General features: G+C 44.5%; 1 protein-coding gene across 3 annotated transcripts in view; it reads right to left on the bottom strand.

Annotated features, from left to right (window-relative positions):
* mtcl1 (microtubule crosslinking factor 1) overlaps positions 1–22,853 on the bottom strand; it is a 115,616-nt gene that overhangs the window by 82,205 nt on the left and 10,558 nt on the right. For all 3 annotated transcript variants that reach the window (XM_072440685.1, XM_072440686.1, XM_072440687.1), the window contains exon 3: positions 22,462–22,620. In XM_072440685.1, coding sequence (XP_072296786.1) covers positions 22,462–22,620 — 159 coding nt within the window. The remainder of the gene's footprint in view (positions 1–22,461; positions 22,621–22,853) is intronic.

Here is a 22,853-nt window from a genome sequence, read left to right as displayed (position 1 = left end):
AATCACAGGGAATCACAGGGAATCACAGGGAATCACAGGGAATCACAGGAAAATCACAGGGAATCACAGGATCACAGGAAAATCACAGGGAATCACAGGGAATCACAGGGAATCACAGGGAATCACAGGAAAATCACAGGAAAATCACAGGGAATCACAGGGAATCACAGGAAAATCACAGGGAATCACAGGGAATCACAGGGAATCACAGGGAATGACAGGGAATCACAGGGAATCACAGGAAATCACAGGGAATCACAGGGAATCACAGGAAAATCACAGGGAATCACAGGAAATCACAGGAAATCACAGGAAATCACGGAATCACAGGGAATCTCCGGAGCTTCTGCAGAATGTTACACAATACTACTTTATTTCAGTCATTCGAAAGGTTCAACTGTATTAAATGAAGAAATAAAGCGTAAACCTGTATTAATGTCTTCCAGAGGTCAATACACTCAATATTTGCAAGTTCACATAAAGACATAACATAAAAAAAAAAGATTAATATGTCCAAAAAGTAGAAATTAACCTGGTCAAAATATTCAAATATTTAGTCTGGACACTCGACATTTAAGAAACACATAAATTATTTTTGTGTTAAACAAAAAGAAAAATTGAAAGTAAATATAGAAAAGTGGATGAAACCTGTTTTTTGTGTTAAATAAAAAAAGTAAATGTAAAGAAATGGATAAAGCCTGTTTTTTAATATAAAAGGCATTCTAAATAGCTAGAGGAAAACCAAGTCTATGAGCATTTTTACTCAAATTTTTTTCTATTTGATTGTATTTATCTTCTTTGTTACCCTCCTCTAAGGACAACAGATGCAAACCAGGATCTTTGTTATTTGTGATTGTTACAGTAATATGCGCTCTCTATGAAACAAACAAAGAAATATAAATACACATAAAAACAAATCCACAATTTGTAAAATCCTCAGTATGTCAACAAAAATAGTGCATTTTCTCACAACACAAAGTCCCTGAACAAACATATTCAGACGACACAATATAATAGACACAACACAATAAACGAGTGCTAAACACAGTAAATAAAACAGACACATTTGAGAGTTTCATATATAAAGTTTAAAGTGTCCAAGTGCACATGGACTCGTCATGTTCAAATGAATTAAAACATCATACAAACATCATGCTTGTATATTGGGTTGGATTAGCTCTGCTTTGTCCGGCGCTCTTTGAATGCCACACGTGTCATGGCGTCTCATCGTGTAATAGAGGAAGAAGCATTAAGGCACAATCCAATTATCACAGTGCTTCCTGTCAATCATACTTCAAACTGGGTTAAGCGGTGACGCTGCAGCCGGACATACGCTTCATATATCATATCATATATGTATCATATACTTCAGATTGTCAGAGGGAACATGCAAAAAGAGAACAGGATGGTGTAAATATTCAGCTCCAAACTCAGCTCTATTTCAAACCAAAACACAAACACTCCTGAAGTGAAAATGGTCACATCATAAAGCTGTGATGTGATTAGAGCTTTGACCAGGAGCGAGAGCAAAGAGAGACGACCAGAGTCTGGACACAATCACTCTTATGTCTCTGTCAGTTACATCACACCTTCGAACTTTCATCATCTTTGGAGAAAGAATGAGTGATTTATGAGTTCAATGTGTTTAGCAAGAGATTCCCCATGGCCACACCCACTAACAAACTATGGCCCGTGGGCCACATCTGGCCCTGTTAACAATTCAATCCGGCCCGCGGGCCTCCATCAACTATTAATAAAACAGTATTGAGACTGAGAAGTCCCTGCGCCCTCTGCAGACGGCGCATCAGCCATCACATGAGTCTGTTATAGACACAGAGGATCAGTGTGCTCTCTCTCTCTCTCTCTCTCTCTCTCTCTCTCTCTCTCTCTCTCTCTCTCTCTCTCTCTCTCTCTCTCTCTCTCTCTCTCTCTCTCTCTCTCTCTCTCTCTCTCTCTCTCTCTCTCTCTCTCTCTCTCTCTCTCTCTCTCTCTCTCTCTCTCTCTCTCTCTCTCTCTCTCTCTCTCTCTCTCTCTCTCTCTCTCTCTCTCTCTCTCTCTCTCTCTCTCTCTCTCTCTCTCTCTCTCCCTCCTCTCTCTCCTCCTCTCTCTCCCTCTCTCCCTCCTCTCTCTCTCTCTCGTCCTCTCTCCTCCCTCTCTCTCTCCCTCCCTCCCTCCCTCTCTCCCTCCTCTCTCTCTCTCTCTCTCTCTCTCCCTCTCTCGTCCTCTCTCCCCTCTCCTCCTCTCCTCCTCTCTCCCCTCTCCTCCTCTCTCTCTCTCTCTCTCCCTCTCCTCTCTCGTCCTCTCTCCTCCTCTCTCCCTCCCTCCCTCTCTCCTCCTCTCTCCCTCCCTCTCTCCTCCTCTCTCCCCTCTCCTCCTCTCTCTTTCTCTCTCTCGCTCTCTCTCTCCTCTCTCGTCCTCTCTCGTCCTCTCTCCCTCCCTCCTCCTCTCTCCCCTCTCCTCCTCTCTCCCTCTCTCTCTCCCTCTCTCTTCTCAGAGCAAGTCTTTGCGTTTGTTCGTGTTTTCAAACGCTTGTTGTAAAGTGACACCACTGCAGTGTCACTCTCATGCTCTCGTCTGCTTCATGTGCTCAGAAGAAATCACTCTCCCTCTCCCCCCCTCTCACCCCCTCTCTCCCCCCACCTCAGAGGGGTGGGGGTGGGGGGTGGGGGTGGGGGGGTGAGAGAGCGGGAGTGCCTCTGTCCTTGGGCCTGTTCTCACAGTTACACTTGAAGCCTCTGGGGCCCTGCCCGGTTCAGGCTGCTTTGTGATGATCGCGCCCCGAGAGGAGGAGGCTCACTCTGCCGCTTTATCCAGATGCACGTCCATTCACCCGCTCGTCCAGACGCACGTCCATTCACCCGCTCGTCCATTCACCCGCTCGTCCAGACGCACGTCCATTCACCCGCTCGTCCATTCACCCGCTCGTCCAGACACACGTCCATTCACCCGCTCGTCCAGACGCACGTCCATTCACCCGCTCGTCCATTCACCCGCTCGTCCAGACGCACGTCCATTCACCCGCTCGTCCATTCACCCGCTCGTCCAGACACACGTCCATTCACCCGCTCGTCCAGACGCACGTCCATTCACCCGCTCGTCCATTCACCCGCTCGTCCAGACGCACGTCCATTCACCCGCTCGTCCATTCACCCGCTCGTCCAGACACACGTCCATTCACCCGCTCGTCCATTCACCCGCTCGTCCAGACACACGTCCATTCACCCGCTCGTCCATTCACCCGCTCGTCCAGACACACGTCCATTCACCCGCACGTCCATTCACCCGCTCGTCCAGACACAAGTCCATTCACCCGCTCGTCCAGACACACGTCCATTCACCCGCTCGTCCAGACACACGTCCATTCACCCGCTCGTCCAGACACACGTCCATTCACCCGCTCGTCCAGACGCACGTCCATTCACCCGCTCGTCCAGACAAACGTCCATTCACCCGCTCGTCCAGACGCACGTCCATTCACCCGCTCGTCCAGACGCACGTCCATTCACCCGCTCGTCCATTCACCCGCTCGTCCAGACGCACGTCCATTCACCCGCTCGTCCATTCACCCGCTCGTCCAGACACACGTCCATTCACCCGCTCGTCCATTCACCCGCTCGTCCAGACACACGTCCATTCACCCGCTCGTCCATTCACCCGCTCGTCCAGACACACGTCCATTCACCCGCACGTCCATTCACCCGCTCGTCCAGACACAAGTCCATTCACCCGCTCGTCCAGACACACGTCCATTCACCCGCTCGTCCAGACACACGTCCATTCACCCGCTCGTCCAGACACACGTCCATTCACCCGCTCGTCCAGACACAAGTCCATTCACCCGTTCGTCCAGACACACGTCCATTCACCCGCTCGTCCAGACGCACGTCCATTCACCCGCTCGTCCAGACAAACGTCCATTCACCCGCTCGTCCAGACGCACGTCCATTCACCCGCTCGTCCAGACGCACGTCCATTCACCCGCTCGTCCATTCACCCGCTCGTCCAGACGCACGTCCATTCACCCGCTCGTCCATTCACCCGCTCGTCCAGACACACGTCCATTCACCCGCTCGTCCATTCACCCGCTCGTCCAGACACACGTCCATTCACCCGCTCGTCCATTCACCCGCTCGTCCAGACACACGTCCATTCACCCGCACGTCCATTCACCCGCTCGTCCAGACACAAGTCCATTCACCCGCTCGTCCAGACACACGTCCATTCACCCGCTCGTCCAGACACACGTCCATTCACCCGCTCGTCCAGACACACGTCCATTCACCCGCTCGTCCAGACACAAGTCCATTCACCCGTTCGTCCAGACACACGTCCATTCACCCGCTCGTCCAGACGCACGTCCATTCACCCGCTCGTCCAGACAAACGTCCATTCACCCGCTCGTCCAGACGCACGTCCATTCACCCGCTCGTCCAGACGCACGTCCATTCACCCGCTCGTCCAGACGCACGTCCATTCACCCGCTCGTCCAGACGCACGTCCATTCACCCGCTCATCCATTCACCCGCTCGTCCAGACGCACGTCCATTCACCCGTTCGTCCAGACGCACGTCCATTCACCCGCTCGTCCAGACACACGTCCATTCACCCGCTCGTCCAGACACACGTCCATTCACCCGCTCGTCCAGACACACCGCGGGACATCGAGGGCCACAGAGGCAGAACGCCAACAACTTCATCAGAGTTTCGCAGATAGTGGAATGAACAAGAAGAATAAACTGTACTTTGTCGTTCACGGCTTCGCTTAACGACAAAGATAAACCCCAAAAGCCAAACTCGAGGCCCGTTCCCGTCCTCCACCGCCTTCTCTCCCCGGCCCACACGGCGTCACGTGAAGGAGCTCGGTTACAGCGCCCTCTGTCTGTCGTCTGAAGCGCTCTCTGCTGCGTCGACAGTGTGATATGAGCTCGTTTGGCAGTCGTCCAGTCGGGTCCATCAGAACAGAGACGAGCGAGGACAGACCGTGCTGACCCATCACAAACGTGAGAGGCCGGGGCACTCTTCATACGCCTCCTGTCATCACACGTGGTACTCGTTTAGACGTGCGCGCTGTAGAGGCAGGTTTATGACAGAACGCTGCAGTAACAGAAGACAGTACATACGGTGCCACTCAACAATACAAAACTCACTGTCGTCATGGGAGAAGCTCAAAAAGACAGCAGTGTTTTAACATCAAAACGTCTTCTTCATGACAATATAAATGTTTCTGCTCGAATGCGTTCTGTAAACAACAAGCTGAGGATGTAATAATAATATCATCACATTCTTATCACATAATAATGCCACGAAATGTCTCCATTCAATCACTCAAGAAATCTTGAGTGATTTCCTGCTATTCTGGTGAACTTTAGATCACTGCCCGGTCACATGACAGCATGATGTGATTGTATTTTATTTTCAGGAACCCCACCCTGTTCCCCTCGGGCCCCGAGTTTGGCCCTTCACCTCTTTTCTCTCCTTTCCTATGGACTGAGAGGCTCCGGGTAAAACGCAGGGTAAAGTTATGTTTTATGTCGTAGAAGTTACTAATAAAGCTAATCAAATCTGTAAAGCTTTATCTGGAATTCTTGCAAAAAGCGTAAAGACAAAACACAAATGCTCACAGATTTGTACAAACGTGCTCAATTCTTCTTCTTCTTCTTCGTTTCCGCGCATAGTTGTCTTTTCGCGGAACTTAACACAGGAAGTCACGAGACAGCTTTGTTCTTACGCTTTTTAAATGAGACATTATCATTCCACCAAATAATAAACCACAAAAACCTCCCGACTCGAGCCCGAAGAACGGAATCGAGACAAACATTGAGCCTCAAAAAACCTACTGTTCTGACTATTGTTTAATGACGTCGCTATAGCTCATTTTTTTGACTCGCCCGGATTAGAATCGTGATTTCAGAAGGTTTCGTGGAGGTCTAAAAGCTCCAGGTTCGTCAGGTTTTATACATGATCCACAGGGATATTTAGTTCTTTGCAAAGAACATCATCGACTCCGCAAATGCTGCTTTTACGGCGTACTAAGTGATTCCGCTCGAGTGGAGGTTTTGATTCGATCGCGACCGTTCTTCCGGTTCTTCCACCACAAAGTACCATCCCTTTCTTTGTCGGGAAACGGCTGCCACACCTCTTAGGCTTTGATGGCCTCTCCTCGCTCTCCTCGCTCTCCTCGCTCTCCTCGCTCTCCTCGCTCTCCTCGCTCTCCTCGCTCTCCTCGCTCTCCTCGCTCTCCTCGCTCTCCTCGCTCTCCTCGCTCTCCGCTCCGTCACGGTCCGTCAAGCTCCGTAAACCTGGGAAAGAAAAACGATCTCTTTCTCTCGTCTCCCGCAGAACGGACCGAGGAGAAAGAGGCTCGGGCAGGTTTTGAAAGGGGCCAATGAAGAGGATTGGATTTCACAGGGCATTGATCGGGGGACGGCGAGGAGCGAGACTCGAGATGCGACAAAGTGCGTCCCGCCGAGTCTCTGAGGCGATGCGCAAACAAATGCTCGTTCTTCAAGAGGATCGACGATAAACGATTAAAATGTTGTATCACCTGGAGGTCGAGAACGTAACGGACACGACACAAAGGCTGTATTTACATTTATAAACAGACCACAAACAGATTTAGACTAAAACAGGGACTAAACCTGGACCAAAGATGAAACTGAACAGGCCCAAGTCTTATCCAACGACAAGAGAAACCAAATAACATTTATAGCTCGGGTCTTATTACTATTGACGCTTGAACATTAAAGGCTTTTGATGGCGACATAATTATCAGTCCCAGTTTATTCGTAGAACACGGACTCTCAAAAAGGAACAGAAACATGTGGTATAAGAGTCTGAAACGTTCTGTGTGTCCAGCACTAAATATCACTAAAGTTCCTGTGATTTTGAGTTTTTAGTGCTCACTTTAATGAAGGTGTTTGCCAGTCGAACATCCGCGTGGCGTTGTGCAAAATCCACTCAAAAGCCGCTCAAAAGCCGTGTGTGAACGACGCCTTTTGAGCAACATTTGTCAACCAATTTTGTGTTTATAAAGAGTGAAAAAAGTGAAAAAAAACAATTGTCACTTCCCGTAGAAACACACTGCAAATTTCATAAATCTAACCAAGATTTATTCACTTAAATCTAGACTAAAAACTGAACTTGTTTTAAGACATTTCTACTAAATAATTGCAAAATAAGTCAAAGCAAAATTTACTGGCAGATAATTTAACTTATTTCAAGGACATGTTTGCCTAAAACAAGGTTATTGCTCAAGCTTTCTTCTTCTTCTTTGGTGTTTTATGGCGGTTGGTATAAATATAGTGTCACTTTACTGCCACCTACTGTAGTTGTCTTCAAACTATGTGTTTTATGCTATACCCTTTAAAGAGAGAGAAAGAGAAAGAAAAAAAAGCTCCTGTAAATGTCTTCGACCTGCCGTGACCCAACGCTATTCTTGATTTGTGACTCACGCCGGCACAAACCGATAAATACATCACAAAGGCGGCAATTATTTCGATAACAGAGCGTCCTTTACTTGTACTTTAGACCTCGACAAACAAACGCATGTATCGTCTTCTCTCAAACGTTCCGTCCCAAACAAACGACAATAAACAACGTCTTTAAGCTGCCGCTCCAGGAGAACCAAAAAACCCAAACATCTCTTTATCTATATATTTTGGCGTTTCCTGGCAACGACGGTCGGGATATTATGCCACGTTTTGCGCCTCTAATACTGATGATCCGTCATTAAACGCTGTTTTCTGCTCTAACCATCCAGACAGTCACAGCGGCTGTAAAGGGGTCGAGTGTTGTGCTCGGGGGGCTCGGGGGGGGCTCGGGCGGGGCTCGGGGGGGCCTCGGGTCGGCCAGCTGGTGGATAACGAGGTCGAAAACACTGCCCAGATTTCCCCCGTCCCACTGAGCGCGTCGACACGGACCACGAAAGAGCCGCTAATCAGTGGGAGGGGTTTGTGGACGGAAAAGGGCGAAAGGGGGCGGAGAAAAGAGGGGGAGGAGAGGGCGTCCTTTTCAAATAAATGGACGTGAACTTTGAGCAAGCGAAATGTCGACGGGCAAAGACGGAGCCGTTTAAACGCTTCAGCCTCGTTTAATGCTGGTTTTGTCGCCGTGTTCTTTGAAACTACTGTGTTTTGTTCTGTGTTTTTAAGAATAAGACGCGTTCGAAGTGTAAAATGTGTTAAGTATTAGTTTAATCGTGTGTCTGGTTTGCGTTTTAACTGTCGGTTTGTGTTCAAAGTTCACATTTTAAACCGGCGCAGGAGCGTTTGAGAGGGACTGGAATATAAGATAAGATAATCCTTTATTTGTACACACAATGGGGAAATTTTGGTGTTGCAACACAAAGTAGATACAGAAAAACTCTTAAAGACAAAAAACTCTCATATTCTTAATAAGGAATAGAAAGAAAAAATAAAAATAAAATATGAGAGGATAAACTGATAAAAAAGTCATGGTTATATCAACTTAAATCTGTAATTTGATGTGTCCGAGTCATAATAAACTGTTGTAAGTTAAAGTGAAGATAAAACAAACTACTAACTGTAATCTGATTTAAAGTAAAGGTTTTAGTCACATTTCTGCCTCAAAAAGACAAGTTCACAAACATTGAGTCCAAAAATATGTTTAAAGAAGGTGTTTATAAAAAGTGATCATAAGATCAGTCAATCAGTTCTTAATAAACATAATTAATTAACATAATAATTAATTTAATTTATGTTAAAACAACTCTTTATCTTAACCTAAAGCAAGTCTTCAAGTTTTTTCATTTTTTTTTTTACACATTTATTCACCGTCGTTGCCTTAAACCTGAAGAAATCCAACTCTAAACTAGATCTGAACAAAGTCGACAAAGAGGCACGGCACAGTTTACGCCAAAGAAATGCAAAGAAACTGGTTCTGAATCAGAATTTGACCTGCAAAAGTTGAAGCTCTTTATCCCTCCACCTCAAACTGCTCAGCGACTCACACCGTTACCCTTTAAAAAACTGAATCATCTTCCCGTCCGTGGCTCAGAGACGGTGATTGATGCAGCGTTGTTAAGCGGAATTGCCTCTCAGAAACGACGCGTTAACGCTCGAGTGCCACGTTAACAGTTTATTTAGAACTCGGAGTTTATTTAGAATTCCCTTAAAAGAAGAGACAGAGCGGACTTTTGGGAACTTCTGAAACGTTCCGGTCGCGCTCGCTCACTCAGAGTGGTACTTTGAGACGTGGCGTGTGAACGTGGGCGACGCGGTATCGATGTTGTGGGCGACGCGGTATCGATGTTGTGGGCGACGCGGTATCGATGTTGTGGGCGACGCTGTATCGATGTTGTGGGCGACGCGGTAACAATGTTGTGGGCGACGCTGTATCGATGTTGTGGGCGACGCTGTATCGATGTTGTGGGCGACGCTGTATCGATGTTGTGGGCGACGCGGTATCGATGTTGTGGGCGACGCTGTATCGATGTTGTGGATGACGCGGTATCGATGTTGTGGGCGACGCGGTATCGATGTTGTGGGCGACGCGGTATCGATGTTGTGGGCGACGCGGTGTCGATGTTGTGGGCGACGCGGTATCGATGTTGTGGGCGACGCGGTATCGATGTTGTGGGCGACGCGGTAACGATGTTGTGGGCGACGCGGTATCTATGTTGTGGGCGACGCGGTATCGATGTTGTGGGCGACGCGGTATCGATGTTGTGGGCGACGCGGTATTGATGTTGTGGGCGACGCGGTATCGATGTTGTGGGCGACGCGGTAACGATGTTGTGGGCGACGCAGTATCTATGTTGTGGGCGACGCGGTAACGATGTTGTGGGCGACGCAGTATCGATGTTGTGGGCGACGCAGTGTCGATGTTGTGGGCGACGCAGTGTCGATGTTGTGGGCGACGCTGTATCAATGTTGTGGGCGACGCGGTATCGATGATGTGGGCGACGCGGTATCGATGTTGTGGGCGACGCGGTATCGATGTTGTGGGCGACGCGGTAGGATGTTGTGGGCGACGCGGTATCGATGTTGTGGGCGACGCGGTATCGATGTTGTGGGCGACGCAGTGTCGATGTTGTGGGCGACGCAGTGTCGATGTTGTGGGCGACGCGGTATCGATGTTGTGGGCGACGCTGTATCGATGTTGTGGGCGACGCGGTAACGATGTTGTGGGCGACGCGGTATCTATGTTGTGGGCGACGCGGTAACGATGTTGTGGGCGACGCAGTATCGATGTTGTGGGCGACGCGGTATCGATGTTGTGGGTGACGCTGTATCGATGTTGTGGGCGACGCGGTGTCGATGTTGTGGGCGACGCGGTATCGATGTTGTGGGCGACGCGGTATCGATGTTGTGGGCGACGTGGTGTCGATGTTGTGGGCGACGCAGTATCGATGTTGTGGGCGACGCAGTATCTATGTTGTGGGCGACGCAGTATCTATGTTGTGGGCGACGCAGTGTCGATGTTGTGGGCGACGCAGTGTCGATGTTGTGGGCGACGCAGTGTCGATGTTGTGGGCGACGCAGTATCGATGTTGTGGGCGACGCAGTATCGATGTTGTGGGCGACGCAGTATCTATGTTGTGGGCGACGCAGTGTCGATGTTGTGGGCGACGCAGTATCGATGTTGTGGGCGACGCAGTGTCGATGTTGTGGGCGACGCAGTGTCGATGTTGTGGGCGACGCAGTGTCGATGTTGTGGGCGACGCGGTATCGATGTTGTGGGCGACGCGGTAATGATGTTGTGGGCGACGCAGTATCTATGTTGTGGGCGACGCGGTAACGATGTTGTGGGCGACGCAGTATCGATGTTGTGGGCGACGTGGTATCGATGTTGTGGGTGACGCTGTATCGATGTTGTGGGCGACGCGGTATCGATGTTGTGGGCGACGCGGTATCGATGTTGTGGGCGACGCGGTATCGATGTTGTGGGCGACGCGGTGTCGATGTTGTGGGCGACGCGGTAACAATGTTGTGGGCGACGCGGTGTCGATGTTGTGGGCGACGCGGTATCGATGTTGTGGGCGACGCGGTATCGATGTTGTGGGCGACGCGGTGTCGATGTTGTGGGCAACGCTGTATCGATGTTGTGGGCGACGCTGTATCGATGTTGTGGGCGACGTGGTGTCGATGTTGTGGGCGACGCAGTATCGATGTTGTGGGCGACGCAGTATCTATGTTGTGGGCGACGCAGTATCTATGTTGTGGGCGACGCAGTGTCGATGTTGTGGGCGACGCAGTATCGTTGTTGTGGGCGACGCAGTATCTATGTTGTGGGCGACGCAGTGTCGATGTTGTGGGCGACGCAGTATCGATGTTGTGGGCGACGCAGTGTCGATGTTGTGGGCGACGCAGTGTCGATGTTGTGGGCGACGCAGTGTCGATGTTGTGGGCGACGCGGTATCGATGTTGTGGGCGACGCGGTAATGATGTTGTGGGCGACGCAGTATCTATGTTGTGGGCGACGCGGTAACGATGTTGTGGGCGACGCAGTATCGATGTTGTGGGCGACGTGGTATCGATGTTGTGGGTGACGCTGTATCGATGTTGTGGGCGACGCGGTATCGATGTTGTGGGCGACGCGGTATCGATGTTGTGGGCGACGCGGTAACAATGTTGTGGGCGACGCGGTGTCGATGTTGTGGGCGACGCGGTAACAATGTTGTGGGCGACGCGGTGTCGATGTTGTGGGCGACGCGGTATCGATGTTGTGGGCGACGCGGTATCGATGTTGTGGGCGACGCGGTGTCGATGTTGTGGGCAACGCTGTATCGATGTTGTGGGCGACGCTGTATCGATGTTGTGGGCGACGCAGTGTCGATGTTGTGGGCGACGCAGTATCGATGTTGTGGGCGACGCAGTGTCGATGTTGTGGGCGACGCAGTATCGATGTTGTGGGCGACGCAGTGTCCATGTTGTGGGCGACGCAGTATCGATGTTGTGAAAAAAACAAAGAAAGGAAGAAAAGAAAGGAAAAAAGAAAGAAAAAAAAAGAAAGAAAAAAAAGATAAATAAAGAAGATAAAACAGAGCTAGGCAGGACCATAGAGAACTCAGGATAAATAAAGAATAAAATGATAAAATAATGAGGTGGTATACAAAGGAAAGAGGTTAACGCAAACGATGGCCCAAATAAATTTTAAAAAAGTCCCATTTTGTCCATTGTTTATTGAATTTATCCAATTTCAAATTGAGTCCGGCGGTTTGTCTGCAGTGTCGTGTTCATTTGTGCCCAATCGTGGACAGGACGGTCCCAAAACGCCTGGTAACGAGCCGCCTCCCGGCAACCACAGTTTCTCCAGCACTCGCCACCTCCCTGTCAGTCATTAAAATGTATTCAAAAGTTCTTCAAAAATACTGATGAATCGCAGAATATCGAGCGCAATATATGGATTATCGTGGTAATAACGCATCGTGAGCCGAGTTTTGTATTGAATTGTGAAGAATTCTGTGATTTCCAGACCCGAGTTTGGGATTTGTCCTGGAAATGAAGCTCGTTTTAACCCGTTTGGCCCTCAGTTCAGTATTTACAGGTGCAATTCTTTGTCCCATTCTTTGTCGTTATGATAAAACGCGATTGTGATTCGACTGATTTGAACAGGAAGTCAATGGAGCCGTTTCTGTCGATCAATATTGTTTCACAGATGAAAATGACGTAAAAATAATGATCCGTTTATGCCTAAAGCCTGAAGTTGAGCATTTGAACTCGTACATTTAACTACGTCGTGACTGTATCAAATGTGTAGTTTAAGATTTTGTTTTGGATGAATAAATGAGAGAAAACTGAATGTAGTGGACCGTTTTCATTGGTCAGTGCTTTTTCAGGGATTTCACAATGTCAAATTTTAATGTTGCGATTATTGTGAGAAAACAAAATCACGATTTAACAGTTATTAACCATCGTTACTGAGACAAAACACCATTTATCAAGTTTGTGACCAGCTTTAAGAAATTGAAATGACAAATTCATGACAAAATAAATGACAAAAACAGCCAGACTAAAAAAGTTACATTTAGGTCTATTTTTGGGCGATAATATGAACTAAAAAGACTGAATTTTGCCTCTAAAATGGTCACAATATTATTTTTTGGTTCTTAGGATTATATTGTGACCTGAATAATCACGATTATCAATTAACCTGATCGTCTTGACGTCCCTAGTCCAGAGAAGTGCGGCATTAATCAAACAAAACACAATTCTACATATGGTTTGATGAGCTTTAACATTACAACGCCCAAATATAATGACTTTAAAATCAAAATGTGCAGCAAATGACAAGAAGAATGGCAACAAAATGTACTTTTGCAAAGGCACTTGGCCACAAGAGGCAGATATCACAGAGGGACGTTGAGAGGAACAGTGTTTGACGACGTCTTCGCTACGAGCGTAAGCGCCGCTGTCTGTTTTATCGCTCTGTCATTATTTAATCATGATTCTGCTTCAGCGCCGCGAGTCTGTGAAGGATCAGAACGTCCACAGCAGCAGATCCAGAGCCAAAAAGAAGACAAAAGCTCAGTGAAGGGCCTGCACTTTTGGAACAAAAAAAACAACTGTGTGTGAATTAATGTGAGATAGTTAGAACACATTCGAACAGATCAACACGAGTCAGTTTGATGGATAAGACGATATTTGTGGCATTTTTGACGATAGCTGGCATTTTATATTTGAAATGTTTTGATGATATTTGGCATTTTAAAAAACATATTTAATTATAATTTGCTTTTTTCTTTTTTTTTCTTTTTTTATATTTGGCTTTTTTTCTTTCTTTTTTTTTCTCGATATTTGGCATTCTAAAAATATATATTTGGTATTTTTTGACAACAATTGGAATTTTTTTTAACAATATTTCACTTTTTAAAGATATTAGGCATTTTTTAAACAATATTTAGCTTTTTTCCCACATTATTTAGCTTTTTTTTTACGATATTTGGCATTTTAAAAAAATATATTAGATTTTTTTTGGACAATTGGCTTTTTTTTTTTAAAGATATGACATTTTTTCACGATATTTGGCATTTTTTAACGATACTTGACATAAAAAAAAAAAAAAAAAATTGGCATTTTTTTTATATATTTGGCCTTTTTCGTCCCTTATAGATGTGTAATTTTCAATTGTAGCTAAAAGCTAAACGTGTTGTGTTAAACTCTCATAAAAAGTACTTCTTACATAATTTGGATACAGCCCATGTAAAACAAAGGACTTGCCTTGATTTTATGTTTAAGGTTTTACAGGTCCTTCCTCCACTTCCTAAACTCCAGGAGCTTTCGTCTTTATCAGCAGAAGGAAACAGTCTTTACACAGCTCGCTCCGGCTGCACGATCGCGGAGGTAAAGTCTGGAGAGATGCACCGCTTCTGAGCACGAACACGATAAGCGGGGGTGTTTTTTGTGTCATATTTGATCCGTCGTCGCAATGCAGAGGATTAAAAATGCATGCTGAAGACAGACAATCGGGTCACGGACTCAAACCCGTAAACGACGCTTAGTTAAACTCAAACTACACATTTTACAGACGCCTGCAGTATTTTTCCACGTGTATTTATGGTTCAAAATATGTCAGAGTTTCCTAAAATAACATCTGCGCGGGCGTTTTGATCAATAATTCATTTGCAGGCAGCGGATACAGTCAGACAAAGATGTTTAATACTCGTGCGAAGTGTTTTGCCCAATGACACAATGACAGTTTGTAATGTAATGGAGATTTAAGGCGAGGAGCTGCAGTTCATTAGGAAAAAATCCTATTTGTTTTCATGTTGAAATAAGCAATTGTACGTGTAATAAATTGCCATAATAGCACATGTTAAGGAAATTTGAAAAATGTATTTAAAAAAATATATTTTAAAATGTATAAAAAATGTATGTAAAATGTATAAAAAAAAATATTAAAACATTATTTTTTTCCCCCAGAAACTAGAGCGCACAATAAACTGTTTAAAGTCTATAAAGCCCGGTACCTTCGTTTTAACAAGCGCCAATGTCTGTAAAAAAAAGAAGGAAAAAAAAGTGTGCAAATTGAAGTTTAAAACAGGAATAAAACTAGCCGTGTTCACAATTTATCACAAATCCAAATTGGGATTAAACTGGACTCAAACAAGGACCAAACCGGGACAAAACTGGACTCAAACAAGGACCAAACCGGGACAAAACTGGACTCAAACAAGGACCAAACTGGGACCAAACCGGGACAAAACTGTACTCAAACCGGGACAAAACTAGACTCAAACAAGGACCAAACTGGGACCAAACCGGGACAAAACTAGACTCAAACAAGGACCAAACTGGGACCAAACTGGGACCAAACCGGGACAAAACTGGACTCAAACCGGGACTAAACCGGGACAAAACTGGACTCAAACAAGGACCAAACTGGGACAAAACTGGACTCAAACAAGGACCAAACTGGGACCAAACCAGGACAAAACTGGACTCAAACCGAGACTAAACCGGGACAAAACTGGACTCAAACAAGGACCAAACTGGGACAAAACTGGACTCAAACAAGGACCAAACTGGGACCAAACCGGGACCAAACCGGGACCAAACCGGGACAAAACTGGACTCAAACTGGGACCAAACTGGACTCAAACCGGGACAATCATGAACAAACCCAATGAATTCAATAAAATAACCACCAGAGAAAAAGGCAAAGCACCTCAAACTTTGACCCGTGCGATAAAAGGAGAACCAACTGAGATAAACACTTGCATTTTCCTCGTCAAATCTGATTAGTCCCAACGAAACGGATTAAAAACCAGATTCAAACGCCGCAATTAGGTCGTTCCACCCACAGGAAGACGCGTTCCTCGTCTAATCGACCCGTCAAAACCGCGCAGACATTGCCAGATGTTAGCGACGACGACTTGAGCTCCTGCACAAACGTTCCGGGACGTTTCGTGATCTCAACCATCGGGACTTTGATACCTCCGTCTCCCGGGGAAAAGCTTTAAACAGATTTGTGTCAGGGAAGAGCGATAAAGGCCTGAAACTCTCAAGAGAAACTTCAAAGACTCTTACGCAAAACTCACAGCTTCCTCGGACAGCGTTAGGACTCTCGGGGCTAGCGCAGCATTAAAGGGGCACTGTGTCACTTTTCTGGCGGGGGTCTGCCATCCGCTTACCTATCTCCATGGAAAGAGTTTTTTGTGTTTCGCTCATGGATTCTGCAGAAATCCGCGATGTTTTTTCAGTCCTTTTGATAGATACTCTTTGGCCTTTCTTTATTCCCTCGTAAGTAGGGTTTGTTTTGATACATGCGGCCCATGCTTGTCCCCGATTGGCTAATCCACCTGCCAACCACGCCCATCTGACCTCGTGGAGATGACCAGACTGATATCGATCGTACGAGAATACGCAGAGGGCAACCGACCGACAACAACAATCGCTCACGAACCAAATATCACAGTTTTACTTCAATCTAGTCCAACTTTATGTATAAAGCACTTTCAAACACTACAACCAACCAACCAAACAAACAAACAAACAAACAAACACAACATCAACGATAAAGACTCAATTCAAGACTACGGTAGAAAAATGCCGCAATTCAGTTAAAAGTCAAAGGAAAATATATGTTTTAAGGATTTAAGTGAGTCTAGAGGTCTTTGGCTTCCAGTTCGAGTCAAGTCCCAAGTCTTAAGCGTTCGAGTTTCAAATTCTTTCAAGTCTTTAAACTGAAATGCAACAAATACAGCTCCTAATGTTGCCATTATTATGGGATATTCCCTTCTAAAAGGTCTTAATGCCCTGTGTTAAATCCCAAGTTGTAATCCATTTTATCCAGTCACGTCTCAAGTCGTCCAAAGCGTTTATCTTGTAGTCAAACGATTGCGTCTATTGACACTTTATTAATACGTTATCAACCAAATAAAGGTTGAAATACGGTGAGCAAAGGCTTCTAACGAGAGAATATTTACGAATAAAGTGTATTATGGACATTTTTGATTTGATAACGCCGATGACGTTCGTGCGTTTCAGAGTTTCCACAGCAATCATCAGAACACGACTACAATTCACAGTCACGATTGGTCGGTCAATCGTCGCGTCTCAAACTGAACAGCTTCAAAACACTGCAGTTCTTGGGCGTTTGCGGTCTGGAAACTCAGAATCTCCCTTTGTGAGCGCGTCTGCGGGGAAAACCGTTATTTTGGGAACCTCCTTTGATATGCAGATGCCTCCTCCCCCTCCTCTTCCTCCTCATCCTCCTCTTCCTCATGCGTTTCACGAGCCGCCGCCGCCGCCGCCGTGAATGTATGTCACTGCACCAGAACTAACACGCTCCCTCTGCAGAGCTGAAGAACCCACAAAACTAGGTCAGCGAAGAGATGCCTCCACACTTCAGACACGAGCAGAGAAGAAGAAGAGGATGAAGAGGAGGAAGAGGACGAGGGGGAAGACTCGGCGGAGCGCTCTCAGATCAACCGCTAACGACTTCAGTATGGTTTCAGTTTACACGTATCAAAAGCCGGGTTTGTGTTGTCGTCAGGAAGTCGTGGAAATGTTTTTTCGCGTTGCCAAAAATGGCCAAAAATAAAGAAGATGGACAAAAGTCTATCGACCTTTTGATGAACCGTGACCGTATTTTAGGGTTTTCTATCAGCCAGTCACCACTTCTGCTCAAGTAATTAGTTATGCAACGTTAGCTAGTTAAAGTAAAGTAAATGGCGGGATGCCGTCGAGCATACTAACAGCTTTTAGGGTCAAAATGAGACCTTTGTGTGCTGTCTGCATCTAATTATAGTGCTCTTTTTTAATCATCTGAGAACCATGCACTGTTAGCATGCTAGAACCAGGAAGTGCACTGTTAGCATGCTAATTCTGTCTCTGGCCCCTGAACGTTGCGACACACGCCTGACAAACTCATCGCGGTGAATAATTAGGATGCTGGGAATGAGATGAACTGTTTCCCCACATTTTTTGTACAGTATAAATCAAGTACAAGAGGAGGAGGAGGAGGCGTGAAGAGGAGGAGGAGAAGGAGGAGGTGGAGGAGGAAGACGAGTCGAGGCGTGAAGAGGAGACCGGAGTGTTACAAAGACAACACATTTGACTGAAGAGGCAGAAACACAGAGCTCCATTACATCAATCACAACTGACTGACTGCAGCAGGAGAGAAGAGTGAGAGTGAGAGTGAGAGTGAGAGTGAGAGTGAGAGTGAGAGTGAGAGTGAGAGTGAGAGTGAGAGTGAGAGTGAGAGTGAGAGTGAGAGTGAGAGTGAGAGAGAGAGAGAGAGAGAGGGAGAGGGAGAGGGAGGGAGGGAGAGAGAGAGAGGGGGAGAGAGGGAGGGAGAGAGAGGGAGGGAGGGAGGGGGAGAGGGAGAGAGGGGGAGGGAGGGAAATTTAACTTTGGATTAGACTTTTTTTTCTTTTCTTTTTTTTTAGTTTAACGTGCCATGATTTTGTTTTCTTTAATTGTTCCAAGCTACTCTTGTTTCTTTTTGTGTCATTTTCTCCTTTTATAGTATGTTCTATGGTTATTTATATGTTCTAAAAAATAATAATATATGATTAAAATGAAAAAAATGAATAAAATACAATAAAATACAATAAATAAATTAAAAATATTACTAAATGATATGTAGACAGCATAAATGATCTGCTTTCTTTCTGATCGTGATTCAACCGTCACGTCGGATGATGATCAGATTGTGATGTGCATGTGAACATCGTGACAGTTTCCTCACAAACAATCATGATTCACAGTTAAAAGCTTCTGTTGAATTCCAGTTTTCTTCTTTAGGCAAGGCAAGTTTATTTGTAGAGCACGATCTGTACTCAAAGTAATTCAAAATGCTTTACCGAACAAGAAAAGATGCAATAAAACCACAAAACAAACAAACAACAACATCTCCTTGTGTTCAATGTTCAATGGGGGCAAATAAAAGAGGTTGAACTTGATATATTCAACTCTCAAACTAAATTTCCCGACAGGAAACAACTCTCCAAAGTTCATCCAAAACATTCTGTGTTTATCAAAATCGAATGACCTCAGGCAGACTTTGAATAACAACAATAATATACGTTTATTTCTTTCACATTTTTCCCTTCGAACACAGAAAATGCTGTTGCTAATCCGTTTCCAAGCAGTGATTAGAAGAGCCGGTTGGAGCGGATTCTTGTGACTGAGAAACACCTTTAGCTTTTGGCCCGTCACATTTTCCTCCTGGAGAAAAGAAACGTTTCCATTTCCCTCCGTAACTCACATCGTGCGGCTTCACAAACGACAAACAGACGACTTTAAAGCACATTTTTAGTCATGTAACTGTACTTTTACTTGAGTACAAATATTCAGCGCTCTTTCCATCAGTCAGTTTAAGCTTGAAAATCGTTCATTTGGTTAAGATTACGGTTTTAGGACGTGGAAAGTTTGATAAATCTTTATTTCAGACGTATTATTATGTATTATTATGTATTATTGTGTATTATTGTGTATTATTGTGTATTATTGTGTATTATTGTGTAGTATTATGTATTATTATGTATTATTGTGTATTATTGTGTATTATTGTGTATTATTGTGTATTATTGTGTATTATTGTGTATTATTGTGTATTATTGTGTATTATTATGTATTATTGTGTATTATTGTGTATTATTGTGTATTATTGTGTATTATTGTGTATTATTGTGTATTATTATGTATTATTATGTATTATTGTGTATTATTGTGTATTATTGTGTATTATTGTGTATTATTATGTATTATTATGTATTATTGTGTATTATTGTGTATTATTGTGTATTATTATGTATTATTATGTATTATTAGAGCCCCCAAAAGAGCTGCAGTTCTGGAGACGTTCTGACCTGGTTCATGTCTAGACTTCTTGTCAGCTTTCTCTGTCCTTTGTATAAATGTGACTTCTTCACTTCAACAAGAGCCTGAAAACACTCTGACTTTTATGTTTCACACTCACCAACTGGAAATGTAACGACATTATTGCATTATCGCTGTCTCGTCGTCTGCTCTCGGTATGAAACGGAATGAATTTGCATCAAAAGTAGTATTTTTTCATTTGATTTTAATTAATTGATCTTTTTTATATACATTTTCTTTTTCAAAACTAGTATTAAATGGCATAGATTTGCGTCAAAAATAGTATTAAACGGCATGCATTTGAATTAAAAATAGTATTAAACGGCATGAATTTGAATTAAAAATAGTATTAAACGGCATGAATTTGAATTAAAAATAGTATTAAACGGCATGAATTTGAATTAAAAATAGTATTAAACGGCATGAATTTGCATAAAACATAAATTTGTGTTAGGAAATAGTAATATTTTTTAAAACAAGCCAAAAAAGTAAAAAGTAAGCAAATAGTAAATCAAAACTGTTGTTACAATTACTGTGAGAATAAACAAGAGGATTTAACGATGATTCACGATTATTGACAAACCAAACCAAACCAAATATTTTACATGTTTTGGATCAAATTTAATTTACTGAATGACAAAATAAAGTAAATGTGACAAAAACAGCCAGAAAAAAGTACTTTAGGCTACAGAATGACTTAAAAAGACTTCTAAGCTTAAAAAATAGTGATGATTTAAAAAAAAAAATTTTTTAGCTCTTACAATTATGATGTGACCTGAATAATAAACATCTTTAGTTATAGTTTATCTAGAGGGAGTTAGAAGAGCTTATACCTGTGGAGCATAAGCCTGCCTCCACCTGCTTTAGTCTAAGCAGGTTTAGAGCTGAGAATAGACACAGATGACACTTTTCACTCTGTGGCCGCTCAAAACAATCACATTTAGCTCAAAAATGAACTCATTTTGGTCAAAACATAAAGCCAATTTTGCGGTTTTTCATATTTTTGGTGAAGTCACATAAACGTTGGACATTTTACACAAATCCATCTACTTTATGGCATGTTTGAGTGTCGATCCATGCCAAAAAGAGGCAAAAGTGGGCGTGGCGGAATAAGGTAAACAGGAAACACAACTTTTTCCCCCTTCAAATACATTTCATTGCAAATTACCGTATTTTCTGGAATATAAGTCGCACTTTTTTCATAGTTTTGGCCGGGGTGCGACTTATACTTATATTTATACATATATACTTATACTTATACTCTGGAGTGACTTGTATGTGATATTATTTGTTATTTTCACACTTGCAACCACATTTCATACTCCAGTGCGACTTATATATGTTTTTTTCTCATCTATTATACATTTTTTGGCAACTTATACTCCGGAAAATACGGTAGCGATGTCTATTAAAGCTAAAATGATTCAAGTCGAGTCACAACAGCGCCGACGTATCGTTCAGTAGACGTAAACATGTAGCAGACGGCGTTAGCATGGCGGTAGCATTTAGCCCGCAGCTAAAGTTAGCATTCTCGTATAACCGTCCGACCACTTGATTCCTCTCTGTGTCTTTGTGTGTTCGGCACATTATAACTATTACACTCGACGTTTGCACTTGTAGCTCTTGTTAAGGTAGTTCCACAACTGTTACCTAGCAACCATATTGTATACAAGGCCCCAAAATCCACATCAATTACACAACAGCTTTGATTTGACAAACAATAACACCTGATGACAGCTTTATTTCAGTGGCGTGCGGTGACTTTTATGGTTGGGCAGCAGACTTTCAACAATATTTAGTGGATAATATTTGTATGCAAATGTTAAAACAATTACAAGCAAGGGTTGATCTGAAGTCCCATGTCGCAGGCAAATGTTTATCTCACTGAACTAAACTGCCACGCCCGCTCTACTTCACTGCTCAATTCATTACACAAACTAGTGTTCTATGTTGTTAAATGTAACGTCTGCTTGAGCTGCAAACAAAGAGCAGAAAAGCAGAAATAAGTCACATTTTCACCTTATTGAACTGTGTAAGTCCTTGTGATGGTTGAATATGTATTTTCGGGGCAGTTGAAGTGTCCGTCGTCGCCCCCTGCTGTCTTTGGGCGGAAAACCAGCCTTGCGAACTCTCCTGAGAAACCCTGGCTCTTTTTTTTTTTTAATTTGTCAACTTGAAGGGTTTTTGGACGTGATTACACTGTCTGATTGCAATAAAGAAAAATATGTGGAGAAAAAAATGAATAAAAGCTTCTGCGTCTGTTTTTTTGACAGTGTATATCCACAGGGGAGCTGCAGGGGGAGCTCTATCACCAGTTCTGCTTCATGTCATTTGGCGCTGCTGCTGTTTAATCGTGTCTCTTCGGCACATATTGGTCAATCACTGCTTGAATCGATTGCCCCGACTGCACGCCACGGCTTTATTCGGTTCAATGATCGTTCAAACCGTCGCTTTTTGATGACATCATAGACACAGGACGGCTCTACTTCCTGTCATTTTCAACTGTTATTTTTCACACAAACTGACACTCGACCGGTGTAAAACGATGAATAATATTCACAACAGGGTCAATCCCACTGGCCTAAGTAAAGGTTTGATAAACACGAGAGCCTCGCCCCGCCACGTGCACTGTAACCAACGCCACGGGCCACGCGTCGTCCCGAGTGACCCTCACCTCTTTGGTCCGGTCAAACTCGTTGTGCAGAGCCTGTTTGGAGATCTCCACCTCGATGACCCTCTGCCTCAGCGTCTCGTTCTCGTCCTCCGCTCGGCTCCTCTTCTCCTCCACGGCCTCCAGCTCGTTGTGGAGACGCACCGACACGTCTTTGGCCACCTGGCGACGCGGGATAAGACACGTTATGAGACACGCTATAAGACACAGTTATAAGACACAGTTATAAGACACAGTTATAAGACACAGTTATAAGACACGTTACAAGACATAGTTACAAGACGCGTTATAAGACACAGTTATAAGACGCGTTATAAGACAGTTATAAGACAGTTATAAGACAGTTATAAGACGCGTTATAAGACACGTTATAAGACGCGTTGTTATAAGACGTG

The sequence above is a fragment of the Eucyclogobius newberryi genome, unplaced genomic scaffold (genome assembly GCF_026437365.1).
Source record: "Eucyclogobius newberryi isolate DKJ021-1_F unplaced genomic scaffold, fEucNew1.0.hap1 SCAF_12, whole genome shotgun sequence".
NCBI classification, from domain to species: Eukaryota; Metazoa; Chordata; class Actinopteri; order Gobiiformes; family Gobiidae; genus Eucyclogobius; species Eucyclogobius newberryi.
This window is presented reverse-complemented; position numbering and strand designations above follow the sequence as displayed.